The 14992-nt window shown below is 44.3% G+C and overlaps 1 protein-coding gene across 2 annotated transcripts in view; it reads right to left on the reverse strand.

The window, feature by feature from the left end:
* Window positions 1-795: 795 nt before the first annotated feature.
* Window positions 796-14992, reverse strand: part of LOC126281906 (prostaglandin reductase 1-like) — an 85452-nt gene continuing 71255 nt past the window's right edge. For both annotated transcript variants that reach the window (XM_049981229.1, XM_049981230.1), the window contains exons 2-3: window positions 10616-10966; window positions 796-1464 (exon numbers count right to left, since the gene is read on the reverse strand). In XM_049981229.1, coding sequence (XP_049837186.1) covers window positions 1012-1464; window positions 10616-10966 — 804 coding nt within the window. In that variant the 3' untranslated portion in view covers window positions 796-1011. The remainder of the gene's footprint in view (window positions 1465-10615; window positions 10967-14992) is intronic.

Genomic DNA, 14992 nt, shown 5'->3' on the forward strand with positions numbered 1-14992 from the left:
GTTTTTTAACGCATGCTCACGTAACGCAAATTCCTCTTCTTCAGAAACGCTTTCCTTGCCATTGCCAGTCTACATTTTGTATCTTCTCTACTTCGACCATCATCAGTTATTTTGCTGCCCAAATAGCAAAACTCCTTTACTACTTTAAGTGTCTCATTTCCTAATCTAATTTCCTCAGCATCACCCGACTTCATTCGACTACATTCCATTATCCTCGTTTTGCTTTTGTTTATGTTCCTCTTATATCCTCCTTTCAAGACATTGTCCATTCCGTTCAACTGCTCTTCCAAGTCCTTTGCTGTCTCTGACAGAATTGCAATGTCATCGGCGAACCTCAAAGTTTTTATTTCTTCTCCATGGATTTTAATACCTACTCCGAATTTTTCTTTTGTTCGCTTTACCACTTGCTCAATATACAAATTGAATAACATTGGGGAGAGGCTACAACCGTGTCTCACTCCCTTCCCAACGACTGCTTCCCTTTCATGCCCCTCGACTCTTATAACTGCCATCTGGCTTCTGTACAAATTGTAAATAGCCTTTCGCTCCCTGTATTTTACCCCTGTCACCTTTAGAATTTCAAAGAGAGTATTCCAGCCAACATTGTCAAAAGCTCTAAGTCTACAAATGCTAGAAACGTAGGTTTGCCTTTCCTTAATCTTTCTTCTAAGGTAAGTCGTAAGGTCAGTATTGCCTCACGTATTCCAATATTTCTACTGACTCCAAACTGATGTTCCCCGGCTTCTATCAGTTTTTCCATCTGACTGTGGAGTTTAATAATGGACACAACACACAAAAGGTTTTCTATAAAATTTATTACTTTTTAGCTTACAAAAATTGTATCATGACGTAAAATCTAGTTGCGAAAATGACAGCACAAACAAATTCTGAAAGAATATTCTGTCCCTGTCATCCAGCTACCTTTTGTAGTTCACTGCACAAAATACTGTACCAAATTGTCTTTGGCCCCGCTCATACACCCAAATGTAGTACGGAAGTGTGCTTCACGCTTCAGATTTTAACAACAGCTTTCCCTAGGTTCTCTCCTTGGAGCATGCCAACAAAGGCTTTGGGAGTGTTCTGGAAGCCGTCGGTAACAGTCTCGTGGTACTTGATTTTCCCCTCCCTGATCCACTGCATCAGCTGTCCGATGCCCTCCCCCCAGCGGTCGTGCCATCGGATGTACATGAATCCCTCCATGCGGAGCTGCTTGAACACCGCGGCATGCTGGATGATGGTAGCCTTCGGGAGGTTAGATTCGTTGTATCCAGATATCGCGCCGCACACGGAGATGCGACCGTACTCTCGCATGCTGTTGATGATTGCGCTGCTCATCTCGCCGCCCACGTTGTCGAAGTACACGTCGACGCCGTCAGGTGCCGCCTGCTTCAGCGCCTCTGTGACGTCATTCGTCTTGTAGTTAAATGCGTGATGGAATCCCAACTCCTCTTTCAGCCACTTCACCTGCGGAAGAGAGGCCAGTTATATCGCTACAAGAAGACGTTTTCACATTGTGTAAAGAAGTTAGAGCTAGTTACTATAATGACATCCACTCCTCCTGATTCGGATTTTCACTCGTTTTCCCAAATCATTCCAGATGAACGACACAATTTTTGCTACAAATAGGTCATAATTAGCACTTCTCCTTTGCAGCTTTAATAGATATCTGATTATGGTGGCATAGGTTTATCATACAATAATTTTTGTCTTTCTTTTCGTTTTTACTGTAATGGTAAAACTGCAATGTTTAGTGTCTTATTATTTCAGCTTTATTCTTCCTTTATTTACTTATGGACAGAATTGTTTTTCGAGGGGGTCCACCTTCAGAAACACCCAGTTCTACCTTTTCTTCTATTTACCAGATATGTTTCGCTGAATGTTCAGCATCATCAGTGGGTCTTTATTTTATTTCTATTAAACAGGAAAAATTGCTCTTTACTATGTATTTGTAAACATATAAATTTTGAGTTTTGCAGACAGTATTTGCAAATTTGAAAAACGAAGTTTTGTTTATATACCTTGTTACAATTGCTGTGGTTTTCCTGGTTTTTTTATGTTTTTTTTATTGCACTTGTTTTCTTTCACAGCTTGTCTTTTGCAACCATATATATCTCAATGTAGAAAAGTTATTTACTTCGAAATTTTACGACTGGGAATGTTATGGTCGACCTAACATTAACTAATTCTATTTGGAAGATTTGTGTGCGTACATGCATGTGTGTGTGTGTGTGTGTGTGTGTGTGTGTGTGTGTGTGTGTGTGTGAATGGGTATGGGCTTCATTTATTTACTTACTTTTTTGTCTAATTATTTATTTTTCTTTCATTTATTTCTATGTATTTTATTTAAAAAGATGTGTGTGTAAAGGGGGGGGGGGCTTATAGGTCGTGTTATTTGAAGGCGGGGAACACACTTCCATTACAGAGAGCTCTGTATACATTTATTATTTGTTTGTGAAGAAACACAGACAGAAGAAATTCAACCTCTAGATGACGACTTCTGGATATGTTACTCCACGCTCTATTCAATAACTAACAACAGATTCCGGTACATTCTTGTAACTAACCACTTTTGTTTAATTACCCCCAAAAATTTAGTATAGGTGGCGATGAGTAATAAAACAAGTATTCTCCGGTGTAATGTTCCAGACATGTACTGGAAAGCACGAACTTCTCTGACTGCTATTCACTGGTGGCTCGTGCAAAATGTTACCAATGTGGTGGCCTGTAACCTTTTGACTTATAGGGGTTACTAATCAAGATATAATTAGATCAAGATATAATTAGTTTTACGTATACACTGAACTGTTTAAATATATTTAAATTTTGTAATTAATAGTTTCACAAAATGGAAAAAAATTGATAACAGAGCGAATCGAATCCAAGTCGACAAATTGCCAGTCTACCACTTTTTTCACACTCTTTTATATATTATCGAGTATAGTTTACATAATTATTATCTATTCAGTATTACTTATATAATTGTTATCTAACATATAGAATATTTGTCTTTCACACTGTTACTGACTCAAATTTTTCCTTATGACAATAACCTAAGAATTGGCAAATTCTTCTTTATAGTTTCTCATCCATTGAAGTTTATGATACGCTATTGCCGAAAAGTCCTGTTCGTTCTTTTCTTCGTGTTCCAGAATAATATACAGTACGAACTTTCAGGGAATTCACTGTGTTCCTCTTCATTTTACGAAAAGGGGCATGGTCTACGCTGAGGAAATCCGCCGTTGTTGTTGTGTCGAGTGCAGTATTCTTAGTACTCGCCAGCATTTTTCTGATTATAATCCATATTGCTCTGGCGTTTGTACATGTAATCTATGCTCTTCACTGTCGATAAGTCGGGAACACAATGATGAGTCGGTGAGATGTATTGTGTATAATTTGGAATCCGTTTGAATTTTCCGATTGACCGCGAAGTACCAGTGGATCCTCACACACGTTGGTAAACCTCTGTTACGAATGTTGGTGCATATCGCTTGCTAGTTTCCGCCCTTATATTTCTCTTCTATAATGTTCCCAGCTTTGTGCTCCGTTAATTTTTGGTAATTCCTTTTACGTTTGTCGGTTTGTTATCGATTGTTGACACTTCTTGCTTGCTTTAAATAATAGAGTCCGTTCTGCATATGGTTGGCGTTGATAGAATGAGGCTAATTTTAATAAATGCGTTGTGAGGCTAGTAAGCATATTTCTCCACTGCTTTCGCCTGTTGCTGATATGGAGGGACAGTGCTTTGTTGACATTGGTGAGACTGAGACCACCGTTTTAAATGCTAACGTCATCGTGTTGTATAGCGCTAAATATATCAAAACGGATTATAAAATGACTTCTCGTCGACATAATTCTTTTGGTGATGTCGCGAGGTGGTGGGAAGACCTAGGCCATGGAGTTAATTTTGGATGTTAGACACACGTTCACCAGATGTATTTTTTGTAATTCATCGAGTTTTCTGATTCTATGATTTTAGATGCGCGCACGTATTCTGTTCAATAATTTCCTTTAGCTTGGATGTATGTTTAGTGTGAATTCCTTTTGAAGTCGATGCCCAGACGTTGCACACTGATTGTTTCTCTAAATGGCTATGCCATGACCAATGTTCATTTTCCCTGACTTGTCAATATTCAATTTTGCGCTGGAAGCTTGCTAGTATTTCTTTATAATTTCTCAGGCCATCGCTATGTCATTATTGTTCAAGACTAGGAAACCTACATCATCAGTATAAGCCTTACAGGTGAGCATCAGCATAAACCTTACAACCCTTGTCGACAGTATTTTCAACAACGGTTCTATGGCGACTGCAAAAAGTGCCGTTGTCATTGGACAACCTTGTGTTATTGAACTTTTCATTTCAATGCTACTCCTTACCTGACCATTTATGATTGTTCTAGAGACTTTTTTTCAATTATTTTGTTTCACCTTTCTGGAACGAAATGGAAAATCCATTCGTTGCACTGTGCGGAAAAGATGAGGTTGCATTCTGTCAAAGGCTTTGGCGAAGTCTAAATATATTAGCGCACCTCTTTTTTCTGCAGACTTCCACCGTTGCTATAATGTCTCTACACTGAACTGTTGTCTGAGTGATGGTTCTTCCTTCCCCGACACGGGTGTGGTCCAGTTATTGCATTCGTTACTGTTGTCAGCCGTTGACTTAAGATACTTTATAATCAGCATTCTCTAGTCTTACTTTCTAAAGTTCTCTGTAGTATTCTTATTTGGGTTATTCAGTATTAAAAGTAATGCCTTCATTAAATTCTTTGAGAATGTCAGTATCGGGATTCATGAATTCATTGCAAATACATGTGAATTTGTTGCAACTCAGAGTCGAAAACTTTGGCGGGTATGCCGTCAGGTCCCGGTGACTTCGTCTTCGCTCCCTCCAAAAGCATTTCCTCGTCAGTCGCTTCCAAAGTGAGACTGTCTGCACCCGCTTTGCTGAGCTTTATTGTCCAATTTTTACTTATTTCTTCCTGAACAATTTCGTCGATTTCGTTCTCGGAAAAATTATAAATAGCGTCTTTATTTTCTTTTTTGAGATGAATGGTACCATCAGTGAATTTTATTCCTCTCATCAGTTTCCTTGCGCATCGTTTATATTCGTGTATAACGTGGAAGAGTGGACAGTTATTTGAGCATTAGCAATTCTTCCGCGACCACTACAATTTTCTTTTTGTCTATCACTATGACAAAAGGCCTTGCATTTCGATACCACTGAGATGCCTGAAAACAAACACACGCCCCTTTCAGTACACATCAGCTATCGAACTGGATTAAACACACGGTTGTTATTTATTGATAAGAGGTTTGTGCTTATCCAGTGCCCTAAATTGCGATCATTTTTCTGTGGCTTGTCTACAGTGAATCAGAATAAACATGGCGTTATCGCGACATATGTTTCTTGTACTGGCTGTGTACACGTCATAGTTATATGATTTTAAGTTATGATCTAAGCACTGCGCTTTTAAAAATAACTGGTTTGAATGTTAGAATTTGCTTCATGGGTTTAGGTCCGTCCATGAAGTATGAGATAGAGATGAAAATTCAAAAGCCGTTACAGCCGTCAATGGAAATTTCCAGACTGTGGATCAACGAAAATTACGAATCACGCGGGAAAAGTGCGTTTATGGGATTCCAGATGGGATCAGATCATTCATGCGGAAAAAATATTGCATCGCTGGATGTTTCCCCGTTCTGTATTACTTTTCTGTTTTGTATATTATTGTCGATATTTTAATTTCAAAGAAAGACAGTAATAAACATAAAATCTTCCGTTTACAGTAGATGTTTGTAGTGCAAGAACACACACAGTAGGTGTGATGCAGTTTCTTCACCCTCATCACAGAACCAACATTTAGGGTCCTCTTCTATTATACCCATTGTGTGTAGGTGTTTTTGTAGTTCCCATGGCCGGTCATCAGTCCAGTCATGAATTTGATCTCTTTCCTGTCCAATCCCATGTTTACAGAGCTTCTTTTAAAACATGGCTTGGGCATCATTACCTTGCCACGTTTTTGTTTATGGACCTTGGTCCAATGTCCTACGTGCTGTTTCCTAAGCCAGATCAGTAGTTCTAACTTGATCATAGCCTTGGTGATTGTCAAGGCAGGTTCCGATCCAATAAATGGAGTTGTTGCCCCCATCCTAGCCAACCTATCGGTTTGTTCATTGCCACAGATCCCTGAGTGGCCAGGGACCCACACTAGGTACACCCTATTGCTTCCCCCTAGCTCCACCAGAGACCTGTGGCAATCTGCAACAATCTTATATCTTGTTGCAGGAGCTGCCAATGATATCAGGGCTGCCTGGCTGTCTGAATAGATGTAGATGCTACAGTCATTGTAGCACCTACTCATATTCTCCTCCTCACATACCCTGATTGCAGTAATTTCGGTTTGGAATACAGAGGCCAGTTTCCCTAGAGAGATGCTGCTCTCTAGTCTTGGTTGAACCCCGTACAACCCTGCCCTGACGCCTTGATCTGTTTTCGACCCATCGGTGAACCAAACGATGTCCCCCGCACGGTGTCGAACTGTTTTCTTCCACTGCTCCCTACTTCCAATTATTATGTTGTAAGGCGTGTCGAAGCAGTTCGGAGTTATTATACAGTCGGCGGGCATTTTCCCAGCAATACCTATATTTACCTCACTCACTATGTTAGTGTGTGATTCTGGATGTCAGAATGAGATCCAGTTTTGGCCAGTTTTAAGTCTGTATGCCCCAGCTGCTGCCTCCATCTTAACCCAAAGGTGAATTGGAGGCATATCCAGCATGGCTTCCATTCCAGCGGCTGGTGTGCTGCTAATTCCGCCCGTTATGGCTAAGCAGGCCAATATCTGCACCTTAACAAGCTCTTTAGCAGCAACCCGCTGTTCCACCACACTACGGCCCCACAGGAAATCCTAGGTCTAACCACTGTGGTGTATATCCAGTGCACACCCCTGGGGCTTAGGCCCCAGTTTTTGCCACAAGTCCTCCTAGTAACGAAAGAAGATAGTGAAGTTGGACACTGGGATCTGGTGCGAACTCGACGTCCTAACGGTGATTCACTAAGCTCAGATAGTGGCTCTGGGTAGGCTAGTCAATTTTAAAAACGTTATTGTACACAAACCATGGGCTCAGGGACGCTGCTTTGTGGCAGAGTGTAGCGACACGCTGATACAACATTCATCGTCTCCAAACTGTACCTCTACTGTACACAGTACGCAATATTGCAGAATGTGTTCGTATCCTTCCGAATTTAGTGTTTTCTTAAACGCAATAAGGGGACCTCTCCATAACCATGACTAACACCCCAGTAGCATAACATCACTTCCCCCGCATTTTACTGTTAGCAATAACTGTGATCATAGGAACGTTCTCCAGGCATCCGGCGAACCGAAAACTTTCCACGGAATTGTCACAAGGTATAGTGTGATTAATCACTCCAAATCATCAGCTTCCCGTCATCCGCCGCGCGGGATTAGCCGAGGGGTCCTAGGCGCTGCAGTCATGGATTGTGCGGCTGGTCCTGGCGGAGGTTCGAGTCCTCCCTCCGGCATGGGTGTGTGTGTTTGTCCTTAGGATAATTTAGGTTAAGTAGTGTGTAAGCTTAGGGACTGATGACCTTAGCAGTTAAGTCACATAAGATTTCAGCACACACACACACACACACACACACACACACACGCTTCCCGTCATCCACTATCCAGTGATGTCTTTGTTTACAGCTCGTCAAGCGTCGCTTTGTACTGACTGCAAAAACGTGTGGCCTATGAGCAGCTGCTCGATCACTGTACCCCATGTTTGTTAACTCCCTGTGCACAGCCTATGTGCTAGCCGTACTGCTGGTAGCACTTTGGAACTCACGAGTGAAAGCTATCGCTGATTTCACGCGATTTTTATAACCACATTCCGCAATATTCGATGGAACCTGTCTCTCAGTATGTGAGCCCTGCCTGGTCTCAGTTAAGCTGTGGTTGTTCCACCGCTTTTCGACTTCAAAATCGACGTAACAGAGCTCTCCCGACTGATAAATCCTGCTGTCGCTGCTTCTGTGCCGCCAATGCAATACCCCCATCTCCTTTTATACTGGCAGGTCCGCCTCTCGCGACATCTAGTCGTCAGTTTCCCATTACATAGAGGTGTCCGGATACTTTTGATCAGGTGATGCAAATGTCTTTACTTACACTTTGTACGAGGGTTGCCAGAATTAATGCACCGCATTTTTTTTCTTCAGCAATTCTTTATTGGACATAATGAGAATTACACGCATCAAAGAATGGTTTTTTATCTACACACCCAATTTTTTCACGTAATCTTCATCCCGTTCTATGGTCTTCCTCCAGGGCAAAACAAGGGCTTATATGACCTGTCCTGGTGGCGGAGCCAGTGCTTCACTGTGTGAATCACCTCCTCATTGTCCTCAAAGTATCTTCCACGAATGGCATCTTCTATTGGCCCAAACAACTGTTAAGTTCGAGGGGGCTAGGTCAGGGCTGTAGGGTTGGTGGGGTATCACTGTCCAACCCTGTTCTGCGATGCGTTCAGCAGTCCTGAGACTTATGTGGGGCTGAGCGTTATCGTGTTGCAGCAAAACATCTCCTGGCCGCTGTGGCGCCGAAGTCGCCGGAACCACGACATGAGTTTTGTTAATGTGTCGACATGTTCTTCTGAATTAATGGTACCGCCTCTTGGCATCACATCAATGAGAATCACACCTTCACAGCCCCAGAACACGATGATCATGACCTTACTGGAGGAGCAGGTGCTTCGAATTTTTTCTTCTGCGGAGAGAGAATGGCGTCATGCCGTCGACTGACGTTTTGTTTCGAGCTCAAGATAGTGAACCCAGGTTTCATCACCTGTCACAATCTGGGACAAGAAGGCCTCCCCCTCAGCTTCAAAACGTTGCAGTAAATCAAGACTTTTTTTTCTGTGCGATTTGTGATCCACCGTTAGACACCGCGTGACCCATCTTGCACACGCTTTTGAATATCGTAGAATGCGGATAATCGCATCCACACTTCCTTTGCTGATTGACAGATGCAGCGCGAACTGCCGAGTCGTAATGCGTCTGTCCTCGTGAAGTCGGCCGCTGTGGCCGAGCGGTTCTAGACGCTTCAGCCTGGAACCGCGCGACCGCTATGGTCGCAGGTTCGAATCCTGCCTCGGGCATGGACGTGTGTGATGTCCTTAGGTTTGTTAAGTTTAAGTAGTTCTAAGCTCTAGGGGACTGATGACCTCAGATGTTAAGTCCCATAGTGCTCAGAGCCATTTGAACCATTTGTCCATTTGTCCTCGTGAATGACAACATCAGCTCGCTGCAACATGTCAGGTGTGACAGCCGTGGATGGTCTCCCCGACCGCTGCGAATCGTCGAGCTCCACCGAACCACCTTCTGATGACCTCACCCTCCGTGGCCAGCGACTAACTGTACTCCTGTCGACAGCAGATGCTCCATAGACTTTGCACAAATGTTTGTGAATATTCCCCACTGTTTCTTCCTCTCCAGTGAGAAATTCAATGAAGGCACGTTGCTTGTAACGTGTGTCACCCTCAGACGCCATTTTGAAACTGTCCTGCAGCTACGCTATCTGTCGGAAGTGACGCATACTTGGAGTGCTCATTCAGGAGACTTCAAATCATACATACGTAACGTTTTGCATCCGTAGAATTGTTTTCAGCTGAGGTAAAAATGCGGTCCATTACTTTCTGGGCAAAATTCCTATGTCTGAAGATTGAAAGGATTTTGAGGAAAACTGAGCAGTATTTATAAACAAGTGTCACTGATCTGATGAGACTATGCTGCACTAACCTCACCTGCGTCTGTTGTGTACATAGTTCCGTGTAGTCAGCGCGTACACAACTTTCCCACTAGAGCGCGCCCCGCTAAGCACAACAGTGCAGGCGCAGCGCTCGTCTGTCTCTGCACTACGAGATGGCGCTGCCATAGAGACGGACCAAACTCTGCTTCCGCCGATCCACGTATTAATATGTAACTCAGCCAATCAGACTGCTGCTAACGTAGAACTTTTTCTCCTCGCGTATCACATTCGCGCAATGATACATGAATGCGCGAGGTATTATAACGAGTGTACAGACCTCCGATCAGTCAGTCTGCATTTGTCTGCACCAGCCTACATTTGTCTGTACCAGTCTATAGTCAAGTTTCAGTCTGCACCTAATACGATTACCATATTCCTGTACATAGCAATGAAGATAAATCTATAGACACTTTTGTCAAGTATCAGAGATATATATGAGAATAAGATTAACGTACCAATAGCAAAGGAAATTTAGATTATCAATTGTAAATAGCATCCAGAACCAAGTTGTGTAATTTTTATGTTTGTTATTATTTTAATAAATGTGTGTGAAAATTAATCAAGTTCTGTTTTAAGTTGGTCACCGTTAATCTGCTACTCTAAGCGTGCAAGTGGCATTTCTATCGTCTGACCTAACGGCAGAAGATAAACACGCCACGATAAGACCACGAGACATATTGCTGACACTCGCCTACTTCGTTAGAGCGACAGGTCAAATAATCTGACTGTGTGTGTACTGAAGGTCTTACAGTACGCACACCACAGTGTCATAGGTGCAGGAATCCCAAATGGAAGCGGTGTCTTACCTTAGCGTCTGATCCCGCGAAGCCAATTACTTTGCACCCCTTGAGGCGCGCTATCTGCCCGACTATGGACCCCACAGCACCTGCGGCTCCACTGACCACGGCGACCTCTCCCGGTTTGGGCTCGCAGATCTCCAGCAGTCCAAAGTAGGCCGTGATGCCGGGCATGCCCAGGACCCCCAGAGAGAGGGAGAGGGGCAGCTCCCCCAGGTCCGGCACCAGCATGGCCGGAGACATGAAGTAGGGCGCGTCGGGCCCCACGTCGGCCACCGTGCGGTCGCGCCACCCCCAGTAGCCGACTACGTACTGCCCCACGGGGAAGCCCGCCGCACGGCTCTCCACGATGCGGGCCACCTGTGGGCAGAGATTAGCACACTTCTCTTTAGAGACAGCGTAAACTGTGTCTTCCTGGCAACAGTGGTTTCTGTTAATTGCAATAACTGGTATTATTAGTAGCGTTTTGTTACAGTTTTGCGAATTCACAACCTGTATCCCTCCACAATGGAAGTGAATCGTGGACGATAAATAATTTAGACAAGAAGAGAATAGAAGATTTCGAAATGTCATGCTACAGAAGAATGCTGAAGATTAGATGGGTAGATCACATAACTACTGAGGAGGTATCGAATAGAATTGGGGAGAAGAGGAGTTTGTGGCACAACTTGACAAAAAGAAGGGACCGGTTGGTAGGACATGTTTTGAGGCATCGAGGGATCACAAATTTAGCATTGGAGGGCAGCGTGGAGGGTAGAACTCGTAGATGGAGACCAAGAGATGAATACCCTAAGCAGATTCAGGAGAATGTAAGTTGCAGTAGGTACTGGGAGATGAAGAAGTTTGCAAAGGATAGAGTAGCATGGAGAGCTGCATCAAACCAGTCTCAGGATTGAAGACCACAACACATCCCTCCACAATCCACCAACATTAAAATATGCCTGCTGCTATAACCTCACCTATTACATTGTGATTAGTAACGTGTAAGGACTAACAGTCACTGACAGGTGCGTTGCTAACTGGTATACCTGGCCAGGTGGACTGTAACAACGTGACGGAAGCCATATGTTCTCGCTTGTAAGGGCGATTACTTGTTTCCACCTAACGTTAGCGTTTTCGATATCCCAGCTGACAAAATGTTAGGTGAGACGATATTGTTACAACCATTCTTCCTCAGTTGTTGCTGGCAGGCTAGAGTGTGATATTAGAACTCCACAAAATCTTGGTTGTAATGACAGACTGACCTCTAATGCAGCCCGAGACAGACTGATCTGTAGCGTAGCCCGATGTCTGGATTAGGTTGGAAGGCGATAGTTTGCTTGTGAATTGGCGAAGCTAACGAATGAAAATGGCAAATAAAAGTAGTGGTAAAAGATTGACTTACAGCGTAGCCTGATGTTTACGTTCACGCAATTTGCTACGTTTATCGCACTTTTCATCACAAAATCTAAAACTGCTAGGCAAAGTCAGAAAACGTATCTCAGATAATGGACAGGAGTACTACATAACTTTTACCAGATGATAAACAATAGTTACTTGAGAACTGGACACGACTGTGCACAGAGAAAATGTTGCCCCAACGAAACAGTCTGTAGTAAGTATGGACTAATTTTTTTAGTAACTTTTTAGTAATGAAACAAGTGTGAATATACACTTCTGGAAATGGAAAAAAGAACACACTGACACCGGTGTGTCAGACCCACCATACTGGATCCGGACACTACGAGAGGGCTGTACAAGCAATGTTCACACGCACGGCACAGCGGACACACCAGGAACCGCGGTGTTGGCCGTCGAATGGCGCTAGCTGCGCAGGATTTGTGCACCGCCGCCGTCAGTGTCAGCCAGTTTGCCGTCGCATACGGAGCTCCATCGCAGTCTTTAACACTGGTAGCATGCCGCGACAGCGTGGACGTGAACCGTATGTGCAGTTGACGGACTTTGAGCGAGGGCGTATAGTGGGCATGCGGGAGGCCGGGTGGACGTACCGCCCAATTGCTCAAGACGTGGGGCGTGAGGTCTCCACAGCACATCGATGTTGTCGCCAGTGGTCGGCGGAAGGTGCACGTGCCCGTCGATCTGGGCCCGGACCGCAGCGACGCACGGATGCACGCCAAGACCGTAGGATTCTACGCAGTGCCGTAGGGGACCGCACCGCCACTTCTCAGCAAATTAGGGACACTGTTGCTCCTGGGGTATCGGCGAGGACCATTCGCAACCGTCTCCATGAAGCTGGGCTACGGTCCCGCACACCGTTAGGCCGTCTTCCGCTCACGCCCCAACATCGTGCAGCCCGCCTCCAGTGGTGTCGCGACAGGCGTGAATGGAGGGACGAATGGAGACGTGTCGTCTTCAGCGATGAGAGTCGCTTCTGCCTTGGTGCCAATGATGGTCGTATGCGTGTTTGGCGCCGTGCAGGTGAGCGCCACAATCAGGACTGCATACGACCGAGGCACACAGGGCCAACACCCGGCATCATGGTGTGGGGAGTGATCTCCTACACTGGCCGTACACCTCTGGTGATCGTCGAGGGGACACTGAATAGTGCATGGTACATCCAAACCGTCATCCAACCCATCGTTCTACCATTCCTAGACTGGCAAGGGAACTTGCTGTTCCAACAGGACAATGCACGTCCTCATGTATCCCGTGCCACCCAACGTGCTCTAGAAGGTGTAACTCAACTACCCTGGCCAGCAAGAAATGGCATGGCAAGCCGTTCCACAGGACTACATCCAGCATCTCTAAGATCGTCTCCATTGGAGAATAGCAGCCTGCATTGCTGCGAAAGGTGGATATACACTGTACTAGTGCCGACATTGTGCATGCTCTGTTGTCTGTGTCTATGTGCCTGTGGTTCTGTCAGTGTGATCATGTGATGTATCTGACCCCAGGAATGTGTCAATAAAGTTTCCCCTTCCTGAGACAATGAATTCACGGTGTTCTTATTTCAATTTCCAGGAGTGTATTAATGGTGGATGTTGAGAATGATAACATAATCTGCCATACAGTACAGTTCGAGACTGTGTTTAGAATACGTGGACCACTTCTTCGACCGTAGACAGGTTATACATCGATAGCCTGAGACACAAGGTTCCCAGAACGAAGTACGAACGTCTGTCAACAGATGGTGTCTAACATTGAAAGTTACAATGCTACTTTTAGTAGAATAACCTTACTTTTAGTTGTTACTGTGTTTAGTTGAACCTGTGTGTTCCATGAGTGTGGATGCTGTAAAACAGGTGGAATGCAGTCTGCATGAAACTGAAATCACAGCCAAATACTGGTAATCTGTTACTGTCAAAGCCGTGACTTATAAATCATTTTATATGTTCCTGACATTGTATCAGCTTTACTAGCGATCTTGGCGTTTGAAAGTTTCTTCAGAGTTCTCATTCACTTGTTGATTTCTTGCCACCCAAGTTCTCTACAAAGGGCTCGAGAAAGGTTTACTATAGACTGCACAACAGAAAGGAGAGGCAGGGTGAGAAATATTGAACTGTATGGGAAAAAACGTAAATTAGTTACAAAGTACGGCGTGCACACACTTTATTCAACATGTAAACGTTACTACAGATATTCGGATATAGGTTATGACATGTTCGATAAGCCTGCCTTCATTGGCGTTGATGTGGCACAGACGAATAGCGAAATTCTGCATGACCTGCTGAAGTGTAGGAACATTGATCTTGTCGATGGCCTCCTGAAGAGCTGTTTTCAGCTCAGTAATAGTTTTGGGGTTATTGCTGTACACTTTGTCTTTAATATAGCCCCACAAAAAGGAATCGCATGTGTTCAGATTCGGAGAATATGGCGGCCAATCGAGGCTCATGCCAGTGGCCCCTGGAAAGCCCAAATCCAGAATACGGTCCCCAAATTTCTCCTCCAGGATATCAAACACTCTCCTCCTTCGATGCGATCGATCTATGTCTTGCATGACCCACATCTCGTCTAAATCAGGGTCGCTTTGGATAATGGGGACGAAATCATCTCTAAAACCTTCACGTACTGTTCGGTAGTCACCTTGCCATCAAGTAATATCGCACCGATTATTCCATGGCTGGACATTGCACGCCACAGTCGCCTGTTGAGGGTGAAGAGACTTCTCGATCGCGCATTGTGGATTCTCAGTTTCCCGAATGCGCCATTTTTCCTTATTGACGAACCCATCCAAATGAAAGTGGGATTCTTCGCTAAACCAAACCATGCATGTGCGTACTAATTCCCACCTGGCCTGCGGCCAACCGTGCAGTTTGAACGTGCTAACGCAAACCGTTAAATCGTTCAGAAGTGACGACGATTTCATTTCATACAGTTCAATATTTATCACACTGTACTTGCCATCGATTTACATTCGTAATATTAACCTCACAGTGTAATGTATGG

The sequence above is a fragment of the Schistocerca gregaria genome, chromosome 7 (genome assembly GCF_023897955.1).
Source record: "Schistocerca gregaria isolate iqSchGreg1 chromosome 7, iqSchGreg1.2, whole genome shotgun sequence".
Taxonomy (NCBI): domain Eukaryota; kingdom Metazoa; phylum Arthropoda; class Insecta; order Orthoptera; family Acrididae; genus Schistocerca; species Schistocerca gregaria.